This window comes from Dermochelys coriacea, chromosome 7 (assembly GCF_009764565.3).
Source record: "Dermochelys coriacea isolate rDerCor1 chromosome 7, rDerCor1.pri.v4, whole genome shotgun sequence".
In the NCBI taxonomy this organism is placed as follows: domain Eukaryota; kingdom Metazoa; phylum Chordata; order Testudines; family Dermochelyidae; genus Dermochelys; species Dermochelys coriacea.
Genome location: NC_050074.1, coordinates 112,047,204 through 112,065,478, shown reverse-complemented (window position 1 = coordinate 112,065,478; position 18,275 = coordinate 112,047,204). Strand labels below are relative to the sequence as shown.

The window sequence follows — 18,275 nt, the reverse complement described above, 5'->3', positions numbered from 1 at the left end:
GAGCCTCTGTGGCCCAGTCACCAGCAGGAGGAGGACAAAGCATAGCACTGTGTGGTTGTGGGCTACTCTCACAGTGTCTTCCACCCCTAAAGAGCCCCCAGTTCTTTAAGGTTTCAGAGTGATAGACATGTTAGTCTGTGTCAGCAAAAAGAACAAGGAGTCCTTGTGGCACCTTAAAAACTAAAATTTATTTGGGCATAAGCTTTCGTGTACACGAACTAAAAACTATTTCCCTATGCTAATTTTTCCCCTCCTGTGACTCGCACCTTCTTGTTAACTGTTTGAAATGGGCCCTCCTGATTATCACTACAAAAGTATTTTTCTCCTGCTGATAATAGCCCACCTTAATTGATTAGTCTCGTTAGAGTTGGTATGGCAACACCCATTTCTTCATGTTCTCTGTGTGTATATATACACACACATCTTCCTACTGTATTTTCCACTGCATGCATCTGATGAAGTGGGTTTTAGCACATGAAAGCTTATGCCCAAATAAATGTGTTAGTCTCCAAGGTGCCACAAGGACTCCTCATTCTTTCAGTTCTTTAAGTTCATTCATAGCCTACCTCGGGCTCTCAGATCAACAAAGCTTGAGGGTTTTTGTTTTGTTTTTGTTTTGTTTTTTTAAAAAAACAACTTTTTCTACAACTCACTTCACAGATGAAGCATTATGAATACCCAAGTCAAGACAAAGGTATAGTTGGCAAACACTGCATCCAGTAAACATATCCACTCCCTTCCATAATCTCCCAGTCAAAAAATGCCCTTACCACACAATATGATCACTAGCACAGTGGGCGTAGTTAGATGCACAGGAGTTATCAAGCAGAGATTTCATGAAAGACTTGGTTAAAAAAATAAAAAGCCAGCCAGTTGGCCAAAAGAAATTTCGTGCCCAGGAAAGCACGTTCTATTCGCCTGCCTGCACCCAGGTGTTCAAATTTGAATGGACATTTCAAATGAGACCTAACATGCTTCTACCGTTACAACACTGCAGTTTTGCCAACTCCTATTTTACTGTGAGTCTTGCAATATTTGGTGTTCTCGTTAAAATCCTGGGTTCCAGAGTCACATGATTATTTGAGAATCTCAGCTTCTATTAAAAAAAGTTTTCTAGCCCACATAGTTATGGAGAAAATGGTTGATAACATAACCCATGTGTACCCTAAAGCTCAAAAACCAGGAAGCAAAGAAGAAAAGCATTATTTTTTATATTGCATGAGTTTTAAGCCAATCTATTGATTTTTCAGTGCTTGGGATTGGCAAGATTGAGCTAGAGTTTATTAGAATTCCCATGGTGAACAATATTGCCACCTAGAACAGTAGTTTTCAACCTTTTTTCCTTTGCAGACCCCTACAAAATTTAAAATGGAGGTGTGGACCCCTTTGGAAATATTAGACAGTCTGCAGACCCCCAAAGGTTGGCTGACCACAGGTTGAAACCTACTGACCAAGAAGGTATTGGGACAGTTATCACAGACATTCCATAACGCTCTCTCAAAGCTCATTTTCTTCTTTGTATTTTCACAACACTGAAATCTGCTCATGCCTCTCGCCCGCACAGATGATTGTTTGAAATCTTTACCAACACTGGGTCTCTTCTGAAGAAATATTCCAAACTGCAGACATATTTGCATATATCTGAATATCAAACTGTCTCATATTTCTTTGGCTGGGTTCACATATTTTGCCAGTAAACGTATTCCACTCCAAACCAGAGTGAAAAAAGAAAGTCGTCCTTGCAACATTAAGCCCATATTCTGGGAATATAAATTCTCATGTTATGACTGTCTGAGCCCTCTCAAATTTAATAGCAAAACTTAAAAAATGAAACAAAGGAACATTTATATTAATAAATTAAATTGGTAAAACGTATTATAGTTTGCACTTCTATGGCACTTACCACGCAATGATCCTAAAACGTCTAATGAACATTGTAGAATTACTCCTCAAACATATCTGTGAAGTAGGTATCATTAGACCCATTTTACAGATGGGAAAAGGTTAAGTGACTTGCTCAAGGCCACAGAAATGGTCCGTAAGAGGTCTGGGTTCCAAACAGTCTGCTTTAGCCATAAAACCATCAAAACCTGTTCTCACCTCTTGGTATTTTACAAGACCCATATTTTATGGAATTCTTTCATCTGCAGGATTTCTGTTGATCTACCCACCTCTTGTGCAAATGACTCCGCTTTCTTCCGTAGATTCTTTTCCAACTCAAAGTTTTCCTGGAGCTCTTCATATTCTTCCACTGCCAGTACAGACACTATTTCAAAAAAACAAAAACAAAAACAGACAAGGATGAATAAAAACAAGCTAGCAGAGAAATTAACAAAAGGTACAGTTTGTTTGATCAGGACATGGGACAAGATTGCTCAATATATTTTGATTCCTTACAAAGAACATAAAAATGTTTAGTTCTATCGGTCCATATTTCTAACCACCTGTACTATTCTGATTTTGTTTTGCCCTCCTTTTCTCCCCTAAACTTTCCTCTTTATATATGTAACTACTGGACTATTCGATACTGCATTATTTCCTTCTGGTCCTAAACTGTTGTGTAGTGTTGTTACGGACTAATTAAATTAAATTCCACCCTGAGATGGCTACCTTTCAATGGTGGGTGATATGATACACACAATTTACTTATAATTTAGGTACGTCTCTGTGTGTACACATGCTCCCCATGTGTACATACACATCCCAAGCTTTGTAATGTTTGGAAAGTACTTTGGGATATTTCTGGTTTTATAAACATAACAAAGGACATTATTTCTATTATTTGTCTCATGTCCTGTAACACTTGCAGTACATGGTGTGAAGTTGACTGTATACCATATCGAATTCTCTAAATTAACTTTTCCTCCCATAAAATTTTCAATAATACTTATTCATGTATTAAGACCTACGAAGTATACTATTCCCCCAACACCTTTATCCATCCATCTAGGCTTTTAATAATGGGACCCACTGTGACGGGTTGGATCACTGAAACCCTCTTGGGGCTGCCACTCATGTGCCAAGACTACTTCTGCCCCTGCTTTCCCTGCCAGCTTGGGACTCCAGCACCCTGTGTTGCTGAGCCAGACACGCCAGTCTGCTCCAACACAGACCCAGGGTCCGAACCACATGCCCCAAAGCTGCAGACTAACTGAAAGCAACTTAAAAAGAAAAGGAGTACTTGTGGCACCTTAGAGACTAACAAATTTATTAGAGCATAAGCTTTCGTGAGCTACAGCATCCGATGAAGTGAGCTGTAGCTCACGAAAGCTTATGCTCTAATAAATTTGTTAGTCTCTAAGGTGCCACAAGTACTCCTTTTCTTTTTGCGAATACAGACTAACACGGCTGCTACTCTGAAACCTGTCATTATGCAAGGCACTGAAAGCAACTTAGGATGTGTTCCTGTCTTTGACTCTCAGATGCCCAACTCCCAATGGGGTCCAAACCCCAAATAAATCTTTTTACCCTGTATAAAGCTTATACAGGGTAAACTCATAAAATTGTTTGCCCTCTATAACACTGATAGAGAGGTATGCACAGCTGTTTGCGCCCCCCAGGTATTAATACATATTCTGGGTTAATTAATAAGTTCAAAGTGATTTTATTAAATACAGAAAGTAGGATGTAAGTGGTTCCAAGCAGTAACAGACAGAACAAAGTGAATTACCTAGTAAAATAAAATAGAACACGCAAGTCTATGTCTAAGAAAACTGAATACAGATAAAATCTCACCCTCAGAGATATTTCAATAAGTTTCTTTCACAGACTGGATGCCTTCCTAGACTGGGCACAATCCTTTCCCCAGTACAGCCCTTATTCCAGTTCAAGTGGTAGCTAGGGGATTTCTCATGATGGCCGCCCCCTTTGTTCTGTTCCACCCACTTGTATCTCTTTTGCATAAGGCGGGAATCCTTTGTCCCTCTGGGTTCCCACCCCTCCTTCTCAATGGAAAAAGCACCAGGTTAAATATGGATTCCAGTTCAGATGACATCATCACATGTCACTGTAAGACTTCATTACCCACTTGCCAACACACATGTACACAGAAAGACTTACAAGTAAAACAGAGTAATCTATAGTCAATTGTCCTGGTTAATGGGAGCCATCAAAATTCCAAAGCACCATTAATGGCCCACACTTTGCATAACTACAGTTGGCCCTCAGAGTTATATTTTATATTTCTAGTTTCAGACACAAGAGTGATACATTTATACAAATAGGATGACCACACTCAGTAGATAAGCTTTGTAACGATACCTTGCAAGAGACCTTTTGCATGAAGCATATTTTAGTTACATTATATTCAAACTCATCCACATATTTTCATAAAATAATACAGAGTGCAACGTCACACCCACCACTGTGGCTAGTTAAAACCAAATCCATGAAAGGTTACTGGCTTAAATTTCATTCTTATTTTCCATGAGGCTGTTAAGCTCAGAAAAAAAATCAGCCCATGTTTTTGCTTCCCTCCACTCTTCTACCTCTTCCTCTTTTTCTCCGGTAACGATGTTGCAACATTTCTAGACACAGATTGTTATTTCATTGTTGTTGCATACCACTGAGCAAGGGTGGTATGAGGCTGCGCCATTCCCCCACCCATTCCTTCCTTATAAGAAGGAATAAGCAAGTGCACAGTATCTACTTACTCTGTCATACCGGGACTCAAGTAATCCTCTAACGAGCACAGGAATGTAAATGGGGACCTATTCCCATGTCAGGACGCTCCACAATCTAGCCCTATAAGAGCAATACTCAAGCCATAAAAGATTGTTGCATATTTTGTAAAGCAGAATGCATTTCCAGGAAACTGACATTTGACTACCAGAGATTAACGGGCTCTGTATCAACTGGTCTCTTTACATCAGAGACCAATGAGATCGCAACAAGAAAGTAACATCAGTACAATTGAGTGTAATGTATTAAAACAATGGTGATACAAGTGAGACTGATATCGCTGCCTAAAAAATTAGCCATAGCGAGGCATTGTGCAAACTTCCTCATATTGTTCTGCCCATACACTTCAATCCTGACCTGTGAGTAATATCAATAAACCCTTAAAAAAAAGTCTCTGAATGACTACTTGCAGACATTGCTCTCTCAATGCACTTCAGCTCTAACTGACTAAGGACTAGTTTCCAGAGTAATGACATACAATTTCATACACTACCCTCGGTAAATCCCCTGCCTCTTTGGAGACAAGCTTAACTATGTCTAAAGCAAAGCACAGTCAGTGGTACTTTGTGACATGGATTATAGGCTGCTAAAATCCAATTGATTATCAAATTACATTTCAAAAGGAAAATTCTTGAACAAAACAATTAGAAAAAACTTACAATAATTCACCAATCCTGGCCAAAATAATTTATTCATTCTACATGTACAGAACTCTGCAACAGAGTTGAATGGTATAAAAGAGCTAACAGGAATCGAGTATATGACAACTAGCAAATCGGTAATCTCCAGTGCTCTGCTAGCTCACACAAAGTACAGAGGGATCAGTCTATGTTCAAGTAATTTTGGCTGTCTGTGTATCCTATCTTATAGGTGGTAGGGAATTTCTACTACATGCATCTTTACCACCACTGGGTCTCAGACTTTAAGGTCAGAAGGGACCATTCTGATCATCTAGTCTGACCTCCTGCACAATGCAGGCCTCAGAATCTCACCCACTCGCTCCTGTAACAAACCCCTAACCTATATCTGAGCTACTGAAGTCCTCAAATCGTGGTTTAAAGACTTCAAAGTGCAGAGAATCCTCCAGCAAGTGACCCACACCCCACGCTGCAGAGGAAGGCAAAAAAACCCCAGGGCCTCTGCCAATCTGCCCTGCAGGAAAATTCCCTCCTGACTCCAAATATGGCGATCAGCTAAACCCTGAGCAAGTGGGCAAGACTCACCAGCCAGACACCCAGGAAAGAATTCTCTGTAGTAACTCAGATCCCACCCCATCTAACATCCCATCACAGGCCATTGGGCATATCTACTGCTAATAGCTGAAGATTAATTAAATTGCCAAAATTAGGCTATCCCATCAAACTTAGTCTTGAAGCCAGATAGATCTTTTGCTCCCACTGCTCCCCTTGGAAGGCTGTTCCAGAGGATGGTTAGAAACCATCTAATTTCAAGTCTAAACTTCCTGATGGTCAGTTTGTATCTATTTGTTCTTGTGTCCATACTGGAACTGAGCTTAAATAACTCTTCTCCCTCTGTGGTATTTATCCCTCTGATATATTTATAGAGAGCAATTATATCTCCTCTCAGCCTTCTTTTGGTTAAGCTAAACAAGGCAAGCTCTTTGAGTCTCTTTTCATAAGACAGGTTCTCTGTTCCTCGGATCATCCTAGTAGCCCTTCTCTGTACCTGTTCCAGTTTGAATTCATCTTTCTTAAACATGGGAGACCAGAACTGCACACAATATTCCAGATGAGGTCTCACCAGTGCCTTGTATAACGGTACTAGCACCTCCTTATCTCTACTGGAAATACCTCACCTGATGCATCCCACAACTGCATTAGCTTTTTTCACAGCCATATCACATTGGCAGCTCATAGTCATCCTGTGATCAACAAATACTCCGAGGTCCTTCTCCTCCTCTGTTACTTCCAAGTGATGCGTCCCCAGTTTATAACAAAAATTATTGTTATTAATCCCTGAATGCATGACCTTGCACTTCTCACTATTAAATTTCATCCTATTACTATTACTCCAGTTTACAAAGTCATCCAGATCTTCCTGTATGATATCCTGGTCCTTCTCTGTATTGGCAATACCTCCCAGCTTTGTGTCATCCGCAAACTTTATTAACACATTCCCACTTTTTGTGCCAAGATCAGTTATAAAAAGATTAAATAAGACTGGTCCCAAAACCGATCCCTGAGGACTCCACTAGTAACCTCCTTCCAGCCTGACAGTTCACCTTTCAGTGTGACCCATTGTAGTCTCCCCTTTAACCAGTTCCTTATCCACCTTTCAATTTTCATATTGATCCCCATCTTTTCCAATTAAGCTAATAATTCCTCATGTGGAACAGTATCATCAGCCTTACTGAAATCAAGGTAAATTAGATCCACTATGCTTCCTTTGTCTAAAAAATCTGTTACTTTCTCAAAGAAGGAGATCAGGTTGGTTTGGCACAATCTACCTTTTGTAAAACCATATTGTATTTTGTCCGAATTACCATTGGCCTCAATGTCCTTAACTACTTTTGCCTTCAAAATTTTTTTCCAAGACCTTGCATACTAGAGATGTCAAACTAACAGGCCTGTAGATACCTGGATCACTACTCCCTCCCCCCCCGCTTTCTTAAAAACAGGGACTATGTTAGCAATTCTCCAGTCATATGGTACAACAGATTCATTAAAAATTTTTGATAATGGGCTTGCAATTTCAAGTGCCAGTTCCTTTAATATTCTTGGATGAATCACCCACTCCAATAACTGAAATATATTGCTACACTAGACACTTGGCTGGTATTAGCCTACTCCATTGGATCTGAGCAGATGGATTACCCTTTTGCTCAAGCACATGAAGATATTTCAACAACACACTGTAGAAGGTGTTAAGAAGAGCCCCTGCTTCCATTCATCACAACGTTCCAGCAGACACTCCCTTGACCCAGTCTATCATGCTGATGATGCTTTTAGGGTACATCCACATGGCAAGCAGGAACCTGCAACAGTGAGTCTCAGAGCCCAAGTCTACAGACTCAGACACATGGGGCTCATGCTACGGCGTTAAAAATAGCTGTGTAAACATTTAAGCTCAGACTGGAAAGTCTATACAGCTATTTTTAGCACCGTTGTGTGAGCCCTACAAGCACAAGTCTGTAGACCTGGGCTCTGAGACTCGCTGCTGTGTCTCTCTGCTTGCCATGCAGACGTACCTCTAGAGTCCTCAAAGTGCTGCCTTCATGTTCTGTGATGTTCAAGCAATGGAACTGCATGTGAAAGTGAGGAAATACACAGAATCACAGAACCACAGGGTTAGAAGGGAACACAAGAGTGATCTAGTCTAACCCCTCTGCCAAGATGCAGCATTTATTGTGTCTAAACCACCAAGACAAATGGCTATCCAACCTCTTTTTGAAAACCTCTAGTGCAGGAGCTTCCATGACTTCCCTGGCAGTTTGTTCCATCGTCCTAGTGTTCTTAAATGATCTATGAAAGCTTCCAGAAAGCCCACTGATGTTTCTGCAAACTCTTTCCCTGTGCTCAACAACAACCTGTGGGATTCACAAATCACCAACAAATACAAGCATTTCCTGCTAAATATTCAAGCGAACAGCAGAATCCTGAATTTCACAACACTGCAGAAGGGCACAGACTACACTGATCCTGTGTACATCTTCCTATGACATCATAAATGGTCTGGAATCCTCACTACTTGAGAGACCACATCTGTCTCTCTGTGTGACATTTGCCAGCTGATGGATTCAAATTAATAGTCCCCACTTGGTGTAAAAAGGACAGAGCTGGTGGGAGAACATTCTGTGAGAAGACCATGGCCTATGAAACTCACTGTACTCCTTGGTCTGTAATAGCCTGAGTTGGAAGATTCTGGGGGGGATGGTGCAGGACCTACCTACCTGTTTTCCCATGGGAGTTGGTGGAGAATGATTGTGGGGGAATGAGTTGGAGAAGACTTCAAACAGGAAATGCTGTATGAATGGGGAAGATCTCTCTCTTTGAATATTGATGGGTGTAGCCCTTGTGTGTGCTGTTTTGAATGTAAAACTTTGTAATGTATCAGGAATTGTAGATATTTAAAATTAAGTACCTAAGTTAAGAGGAAGGTTGGTCCTTGTGGTAAGACAACAAACTGGGACTCAGGAGATCTGGGTTTAATTTCCACCTCTGCCACAGACTCCCTGTGAAATCCTGGGTAAAGTCACTTAAATCTCTCTGTGTCTTGGTTCCCCATCGCTCACAACTTTCACCTGTCTTGATTATGTAAAGAATGAGATTTTTTTTATTATTATTAAGAGAAGGGACTGTCTCCTACGTTTCAGAGTAGCAGCCGTGTTAGTCTGTATTCACAAAAAAGAAAAGGAGTACTTGTGGCACCTTAGAGACTAACAAATTTATTTGAGCATAAGCTTTCGTGAGCTACAGCTCACTTCATGAAGTGAGCTGTAGCTCACGAAAGCTTATGCTCAAATAAATTTGTTAGTCTCTAAGGTGCCACAAGTACTCCTTTTCTTTTTTGTCTCCTACGTGTTTACACAGTGCTTAGCACAACATGGCCCAAATGTCACTTCAGTCACTATGAAGATAAATTACAACACAATTTAAGAAAAAGCTCTGCAGATTATCTGGAGATAAAGTAGCAAGGGAGGGAGATGGTGAAAAAATAATGAACACGCACCTCGGTTACATTTTTCCAATAGTTTCCTCTGTTCATGAACTTCTGCTGTCAGAACAACTTTTTCTTCCTTTACTTTATTTACCTAGAAGAGTATAAAGAAGACACAAACAAATGAATAATAAATTAGTGAGAATCTAATTAACAGCATAATATATTATTGCATCTTATTTTACATGCAAAGATTTACTTTTAATAGTTGATTTCTGACCGGAGGGCTTACTTTCAGCTTCACATTGTAATTTTTAAAAGGGTTTAAGGGAGTTCCCCACCTGACTTATTGATATTTCCCTCCTCCAGACAATATTGTTTTCAAACTTTATGAAGTATTGCAGAACCAAATGGTTCTTTTGGAGATTGCATTGCCCACTTTCATGACACACACCAATTACAGCAGCAAATACAACATATTTGTACTTCTACATTGTCTTTATCCTGACAGATTCCAAGGTAACAGGTTAATGTTATTAGCTTACCCACTATTGACTGCATTTTAACACAAGCAAGCTACTGTTATGCAAATTTTTTGTGCGGGGAGAGGGACAAGGGGAGGGAGAGGATGTCTCTGTTTATTGGCCAAGAGCTGCTGCTTGTCATATTGAATGCAGGTGTAGGGCAGACAGGACAAATGACTATAAGTGGTGATTTGCATCAGTACATAGCTTACCCCAGTATGAAACAAAGGTACATGCCATTAGCTCAAAACAGCCCCTTTGCCCATCTAGTTACATTGGTGAGTGACTGCTGATGGCTAAAAATCAGGGCAAGATCCAACGCAGACAACAACACAGTTTAGAGCAGAGAACAACAATCCTTGGTCCACAAAGCCCTTCCTAGACATCCACACAAAATCAAATAATTTGGGAGGCAGGGGGGTACATTAAGGTGGTCAATGAAAGGACCAGTCTATTACAAAGTGATCCATAGTACAACAAGGTTGGTGAACCCTCCGATTAGATAGTATTCAATTAACTTCACAACTGACAGTTTTCAACCAACACTACATACAAAAGGTATTGAATGCACACTAATGGTCTCGCCTTCCATGCTACAATACATACTTCTTCAATTACTTCTACAAGTTTGCGCCTCAGGTTTTCCAGTTCAATGGCCAAGGTCTTCTTTTGCTCCTGAACAGATATAATTTGATCTTGCAGCTCTACATTTTCAGGAGGGGAAAAAAAAAATATTTTTCATCTTGTACTTAGGGTGAGGGGGAGGAGAAATCCAACAATTATGTGGATACAGCCGAGCATGAAACACACTGGGCTGCGAAGACAATACGTCAGTCATAGCCTAGGTTCCATAAATACATACACAGAAACATGCTTCTCTTAGGTGTCATAACAGAACTGCAGCGCGGCTACAGTTTCAGATTTGCTCTACCAAGATAATTTCCCTTGTCCAGTTCTTTTGTTTTTGCTTTTATTGCATTATGCTGAAAACTCTCTTTCTGCAAGGCAATATGCTGTTATGGGTGCAATGCTGCCAGATGCTGAAGACCCTCAGTTCCCTCAGGAGATGATCAGCACCTCACAAGATGAGGCCATGTGGCAACAGAAAAATATTTTTAGAGGCTGCCTGTAAAACAAATTAATACACTTGAATTCCTTTCAGATCATGGTCTCTTTCTTGTCACAATAAGATACAAAACAAACAAACAGGCACTTAATACTTTGGGAGGTTTTCTGTGAAGAAATATTCCTGAATAGCTGCCAATTTATAACCCTTGTAACATTATTTGAAGTGAGTCAGCATATAACCTTTTTACTGATAGAGGTAATTTTCTCCTCAGAATTTGTTTCTTAATTTATTTCATATTTTGATAATTAAATTACAATGGAATAAAACATTTGATTACTATTGCTTCTTATTGGGAGCATAAGGGTTTAGTTTAAAATTGTTGCTTAACCCTTAAAAAATAAAATAAAAAAGAGAGAGAGACACAAAGATACAAACTTACTGGTTGTATTAGTTCTCACTGAACTCGGTCATTCCCCTCCTGCCTTCCATTTTTCATAGTGCTGCTACTCTTTGAATACCAAACCATTAGCTTCAACATCTGTTCCTAGTCCACTGCAGACTGGGCAGAGATGGTTGCTGGACATATTGGATATTGCATATTGGGAGCAACTATTAAAATTATTTAAAATCCCTGGAAATATTGGACTTTTCAAACTTTTTCTTTTTGTCTGAATAGCAGCCTTCACCCTGCTCTCTCTGAGATGGGCACCCGTGGAACTTTCCATGCAAGTGGCTAGGCAAGTACATTGACAAGAACTGGGGGTGTTTTCTGTGTGCTGTTTTTGGAGCAAAGATCTCCCTGCTTAAACAAACGTGATCTCTCTCCAGGCAATGGGACAATACATTCCCTCCTACTACAGTGATTATTATACCACTGCTAAAATACTTTGCACTTCCATTCATGTATCACAAACATTTAACAAATGTTAAGGAAGACTCCCAGCACCCATGTGAGCTAGGCAGGATTATTTATTATTCTTCTACTGTGCAGAAGGAAAGTCTGAGGCACAGGGAGGTTGTAAGTTGCCCAAGGCCTCACAGTGAGTCAGTGAGGGAACAGGGAATAGAAACAAGCTATTCTAACTCCTGGACAACAGACCACATTTCCTTCTGTAATGGTGTCATCAACAGTGACAGGAGATACAATGCACCCCTCCCTTCCTCCCACCCCCACTGTGCACATGCTTATCTGAACCTTTGACCTTTCAGGTTTCAGAGTAGCAGCCGTGTTAGTCTGTATTCGCAAAAAGAAAAGGAGTACTTGTGGCACCTTAGAGACTAACAAATTTATTAGAGCATAAGATTTCGTGAGCTACAGCTCACTTCATCGGATGCATTTCCTCTTCAACTTCCTTAGTACCCTTCTCAGTACCCAACCAGACTTCTCCCTGCTCCCGCTCTTCTCAACCTCCAACTGGATCCTTGGCTTCTTTCTCCAAGGAGAAGTACTAAGAACTCTGGAGTTTGATCGCAGCTCTGACAGTGATTCGCTGTGCAGTTTTAGAGAAAGCATTTAACTGTTCTGTGCCTCAGCTTTCTCACTGGTAAAATGGGGAGAATCGTACTTCCCTACTACATGGGGGTGTTTTGACAATTATCTAGTTCATGTCTGCACAGTGCCTGACTTTTACATCCAGACTCTTTCTTCACTAGCATAGGCTGCACCAGTACAGTAATTAAGTGAGGTCACACAAGTTAAACAGAGTAATTAATGCTCAGGACCATAAAACACTTTGTAAGTAGTAGGATTACTGCTATTGAATTAGAAAGAGTAGAAGTTCTTTTAAAAAGGGAGCATTTTAACCCGTCTCATAATGATGAATTTGAGAAATCCATACATGCCCCTTGTTAGAAGCCTTGCCATCATAATCAACACAAGTTTATGCAGAATCAGGCTGGGAGAGAAGCTCTTATTCCAGTAGGGACTGCTTGCACAAAAAAAAAAAAAAAGGGAACTCAGAAACTTACTAATAAAGTAGAGTTCTCTAGGATAAACACCCTTTGTCACCCTCAAGCTTTGCTGTTTGTCCCAGTGCAAAAGTCCCTGTTTAACCCATTTTTTTGGTAGTACCTCATGCAAAGTTAGATGGACATATGGTTTTAATGGAAGGAAATATAGAGATACCAAATGAAACCTGACAAGGAACGCTGCCTTATATGCCTATTAAGGAAACTTTACGCAAACAGCAGCTGAAATAATGCCACAGGTGACCCTGCCCTTAGTCTTTTGTGTATGTAAAGAGTACCAAGTGACTGACATATTGCTGTTACTAGACTAATGCAAATGTTTATTTTATTGAGTCAACAACACTGAAATCTCTCACCCAAGTGTAGGACTACTCCATCATTGCATTGTAACTTGTTCTACAGTACGTATGTTTGATATGGTAACCGTTATCCAGCACAATGCGGTCTATTCAACAGCAGAGCTCACCTTTCATTTGCTGTTGACAATGCACTGAGTTGCATGAACCCGAGCTACCTTCAGTTTCTGTGGATAAATCATCGTCATCAATGTTAATTTCTTCTGTAATGATATCTGGCCCCAGTTTCGCCATATACAACATGCTAATTCTTTTCAGGGTCTTATTTTCTTTGTTCAACTGAAAAGTAAAGATACGCACAATATGTAGCTAAGTATATTCTTTTTCTTCTCTGTTTTAACCAGAAGATTTATCAATCATGCAGCAAGCAAGACAAAGTGATATTAGTTTAAAATACAGCACCAACACTAAAGAAGAGCCCAAGCCATGAAGTTTGGCCCCCTACTACTTTGAAGTGGTTTGGATCTGACATTATGGTTCAGTCAGGCCCCATTTCTTACTTCATATAAGAAATGTTTCTCTCTGGTACTCCTGGTTAGTGAATATCCTAGATAGGCTCAAATCAATTAACTAGCATGCTTACTTTAATCCTATATATTCTTTCTGATAGCTGCCACAGTTCCTGTCCTTCACCATACATTGGCATTAATAAAAGTGCTCATCTTAAAGAAGTCATAATTAACTTCTAATTATTTTGATGCCAGAGAGTTAACAACATAGGTTCAATATATGTAAAAAAAGACAGTCATAACACAGAATTGAAATCATCAAATGCACTATGGGTCATAACCACAGGCCAATGCCCATCCCAGTAGTTGGGTTGGATGCTAAGCAGATGCATGGCTAGGAAAGAACAATGAGGGAGCTTAAATGCATCCCTACCATGAAGCGAGTTGGTGCTGGCCAAAAGATGCTTTGGTCTCCCTCCCAGCTTTCCTTGGTTGCTCCACATCTGTACTCTGCCTGCATGAACATAGCCCCCCAAAGCTAAGCTCCACTGTGCACAAGGAGTGTGCAATGTTTGCATGCCCTTGTGCCAACATCCAAGCACCCCTCTCTGCCCCCACAGAGATCGGGTCCAGATCTGCCCCCAAGGACACGCACCGCACCCTGGCCTATACAATCTGAAAAATGCAGCCAGAGACCATACTTCCTCCTTTGATTAGAAGGGATACTCTACAGTTACTGAACTGGGAAAATGATCCTGAATTCTTTACCTAGGCAAAACTCCCTTCCATAAAAATGGGAGATTTGGTTGAGTACAGAGCTTCTTCAAACATATCTCACTTCCAAAGACTGAAATAAAGGAAGCAAGAGGAATCTTGCATGTTTTACGTCAGCACATACTAACAAGCACATCAGCCCTACTGGACAGTGCAAGTCTTTTAACCACCCATGTGTGTCACTATGTATGTTACAAAATAATGAACAGAGGAGAGGAAAGTTACATACATAAATTACTTTTCTTAGTTATATGCTGATTGACTACCTTATGAATTCTAATATCGTGTCATTATGCAAACAATTAAGTAAATACCTCTGGAAAGTACATTGCTAATGCATCTAAATTAAAGATTTCTTGTTGGTGTGATTTCTGCCACATCCCAAGTAGTACTCTGGGCAGACAAAAAAACAGCTGGCATTGCTAATGAAATTTGGTTCAAAATTGCTGTAATCCATTTTCTGATGAAGTGGCTCAGATGCATTTTGCACAACCAAAAATACATAACACAGAGATAAAAACATTCTTTAATAATAATGTACTTCTGATGAGATGGAATATAGAAAATTACACACTTGGTAAATTCATCAGACTAGATGCAATCAACAGAGCACTGGAGGTCACCTTTTGCCTGCCCTCGGTTAGCTTTCATGAACAATCACCTGAAATGTAATGCTTTGGCTGACTTTTTCATCTGATGCAGATACTGAGATGCCCCATTATTCCTTTATGTCACATGTGGGATAGTTTTAAACTTGTTTACCATTTAGCATAAATGCATATAAAATGGGCTATAAAAAGTAATGCTCCATGAATTACTGGTATCTTGCTTGCAGTTCCAAAAGCATAACTAATTAGACACTTCTAAAAGGAGGGCACTTTACATCAAAAACAACAAATACATTTTACAGTGTTTCACATATGAATTATAGTTTTTACTATCTTAAAGTTATTTCATATCTCAAAGAATGCAAACAGGCATTCTGCTGTGCTTACAGAGACACATACACCCAACACCCTTCTTTCAGAATGAGATCATGAAATCAGAATACAGATACAACTGAATAATTGTATTAATTGTTCTCACCTTAGAAGCCAAAGCTTCAGCACTTTCACGGCACGTCTTTTCAATTTCAAGGTGGTTCTGCATACAATTTACTTCCTCGATAACCATGTGAGAAACTAGAAAATAGGAAAATGTGTTTCTTACAAAGATGAAAAAGCTGACTAATTTTTTACTGTAATTGACACACTCATCCCATGATTATGACTACATTGTTTTGCACATCAACGATTTTTGAAAATGGTATTACAAACTCGGAAAAGCACAGCCCATACAAATGCATGTAGAGAGGAAAGGTTATGAAAACAGAATGAGAGATATACTTTGCAAGCAACAATCAGAATATTATTAACGATGCTAGCAAAATTATAATTACAGAAGTTTCGGATAGCTAAAAGCAAGTCATAAATTGACAGTTTTTAAGGCCAGAAGGGACAATTTTGACAATGATCATCATTTATTAATTGTATTGTAGTAGCACATAGGAACTCTAGTTGGACCAGAACCCCCATCATGCCAGGTGTTTTACAAAGAAAAGAAAGGGGGGGGGTGGAAGGGAGAGTGAGTCTCTGCCCCAATGCACGAGTTCCTTCAGAACACAGGGCCCTCACATGGAGTAGTATCTTACTCCACAAGTGGGCTCACTGACTTCATTGAGACCATCCCAGGCATAATGTAAGATTCGGTTGTTGGCTGAACACTATACCATAAAAGCCACAGAATGGGTATGCAACACAGCTTAGTTAATACTGCTGTTGAAAGTCTAACTTGGGCATTTCCTGACTTTATTTGTAATTTAAACCGTGCAATTGGAACAGTGGCATGACAAAGGTTTTTGTATTTTAAATTATTATTTATGGCTTGAGTTCTCTCTGCGCCTGGCACTGTACTAACATAAACTGAAGACTTTACAACCTGTGCTCCCAGTCCTGCTAAAATACACACAGGCAGACCTCAACACTCGCATGGATCCTTTTGTGGGATTGGGACCTAAATAAGACACAGTGATGATCAGATAGTAACACACAATGGAAATATCCACATTAGAACTTTTGAGATCATGTCAGAGTGACTGTGAAACAGGTAATTTGGTTTCTTAGGTGCTTATATGGTCCCCATTACCATGGTATCTGAGCACCTCACAATGTTTAAATGCATTTATCCTCAAACCCCCATAAAATAGGGAAGTACTATTATCCCCATTTTACAGAGGGGGAACTGAAGCACAGAAGGACTAAAAGGGGGATTTTCAAAGCACAGATGGCAGTTAGGTCCCTAACTCCCATTGACTTTCAGTGAGAGTTAAGCACCAAACACCATTTATGGCTTGGAAAATCTCTCCCTAAGTGACTTGCCCAAGGTCACACAGGAAGTCTGTGGCAGAGCAGGGAATTGAATCTGGATCTCTCAAGTCCTCAGGTTAGCAACTTAACCACTGCACCATCCTTACTCTGAGGGCTAGATTCTGACACCCTCAGTGTCCTAGGGCCCTGATTCTGCAGCCGACTCTGTGGTGGCAGATTGCTTTCCTTGCATGAGGTCAACTGCAGAATCAAGACTTTAATATGGAAATAGGACTATTCACAGACTATGATACTACACTACGTCAGTAAGGGCAGCAGAATTTAGCCTGAAGAGAGGAAAACTGAAAAATTCATTTGTATTAATTATTGCCAGAGTTAAAACTTAAGAGCTTCATACACTAAAGAAATAGATATATTTCTTCCCCCGAAACAAGCTTCAGAATTGTGATTGGAAAAATATTTTCAGACCATGAAGTTCATTAGACAAAGATATAAAAAAATGGGAACAGACACTACCAGTGCCCAGACACCACACTGATGAGCACAACAGAGATGAAATAGTTTAGGAAGATTGCAAAGTGCTGTCAGCTGAAAAGTTTTACCATTATTTTACAAATGTACTTTTGCCCTAATGCTATTTAGTCAATAATACAAGAAAATGTTATGTTTTGAAGTTAAAAATAACTTGGAGATTATGGGGCAAATCTTTGGCTACAGGTGAAAGGCAGGCCATGCAAGTTGGGCCAAAGTGACAAAACAGTCAGCTTGACGTTCCCTGATTCTGGGACCACTATGTGCAGGGTTAGTCCTCCATCTTTGTCCTCACTACGCACTTTTTAGCAACACAGCTGTGCCGCTACAGCCGTGCTGCTAAAAGGTGTGCAGCGTAGCCACTGTTTGTCAGCAGAAGAGAGCTTTCTCGCTGACAAAAAGCTTCCACTCCCAACTAGTGGAAGGCAGGAGAGCGCTCCTGCCAACAAAGCGCTGTTCACACTGGCACTTTTTGTTGGTTTGTGGGGAGGGGGTTTTTTTCATTCGTGGAGGTGTTTTTTTCACACCCCTGAACGACAAAACTTTTGTCTGTCATTCAGTTTCCAGTGTAGACTAATCCTTAAAGTAGCCCTTAGTCTGCTCTAATTTCTGCTGGCCACCAACAGCCTGAAAAGACCAAAACAACAGCTGGATATTTGCAAAACATTGAGGAATCCTGGCCAATAATCTATCTATCCTCAGACCACATCCCCTAAACTGGCAGTAGAGAGAAGAGGAACATTGGGGTCCCTCGACCATTGTGAAACCTCCTACACTGGGGTGATCTTTCTGTGGCCAGTTACGCTTGCTTTACAGAAAAACTACACTATTGGTATGGAGCAAAGCTGCTGCCCTTCACTGGAGGATGTGGAGGAATATATTTTATAGAGTAAAACTTAAGAAATTGACTATTTGTGCTTTTCCTTTTGTTGTTTTTGCAT

At 40.1% G+C, this 18,275-nt stretch overlaps 1 protein-coding gene across 4 annotated transcripts in view; it reads right to left on the bottom strand.

The window, feature by feature from the left end:
- Window positions 1–18,275, bottom strand: part of SHTN1 (shootin 1) — a 91,434-nt gene that overhangs the window by 47,934 nt on the left and 25,225 nt on the right. For 2 of the 4 annotated variants that reach the window (XR_006282753.1, XM_038411550.2), the window contains exons 4-8: window positions 15,524–15,618; window positions 13,325–13,493; window positions 10,428–10,525; window positions 9,370–9,451; window positions 2,172–2,266 (exon numbers count right to left, since the gene is read on the bottom strand). Coding sequence is in view for 2 of the 4 variants with exons in the window: in XM_038411550.2 (XP_038267478.1) it covers window positions 2,172–2,266; window positions 9,370–9,451; window positions 10,428–10,525; window positions 13,325–13,493; window positions 15,524–15,618 (539 nt within the window). In the remaining 2 variants the exon portion in view is untranslated. The remainder of the gene's footprint in view (window positions 1–2,171; window positions 2,267–9,369; window positions 9,452–10,427; window positions 10,526–13,324; window positions 13,494–15,523; window positions 15,619–18,275) is intronic. The other 2 variants (XR_006282754.1, XM_043518919.1) reach the window with 1 other exon arrangement.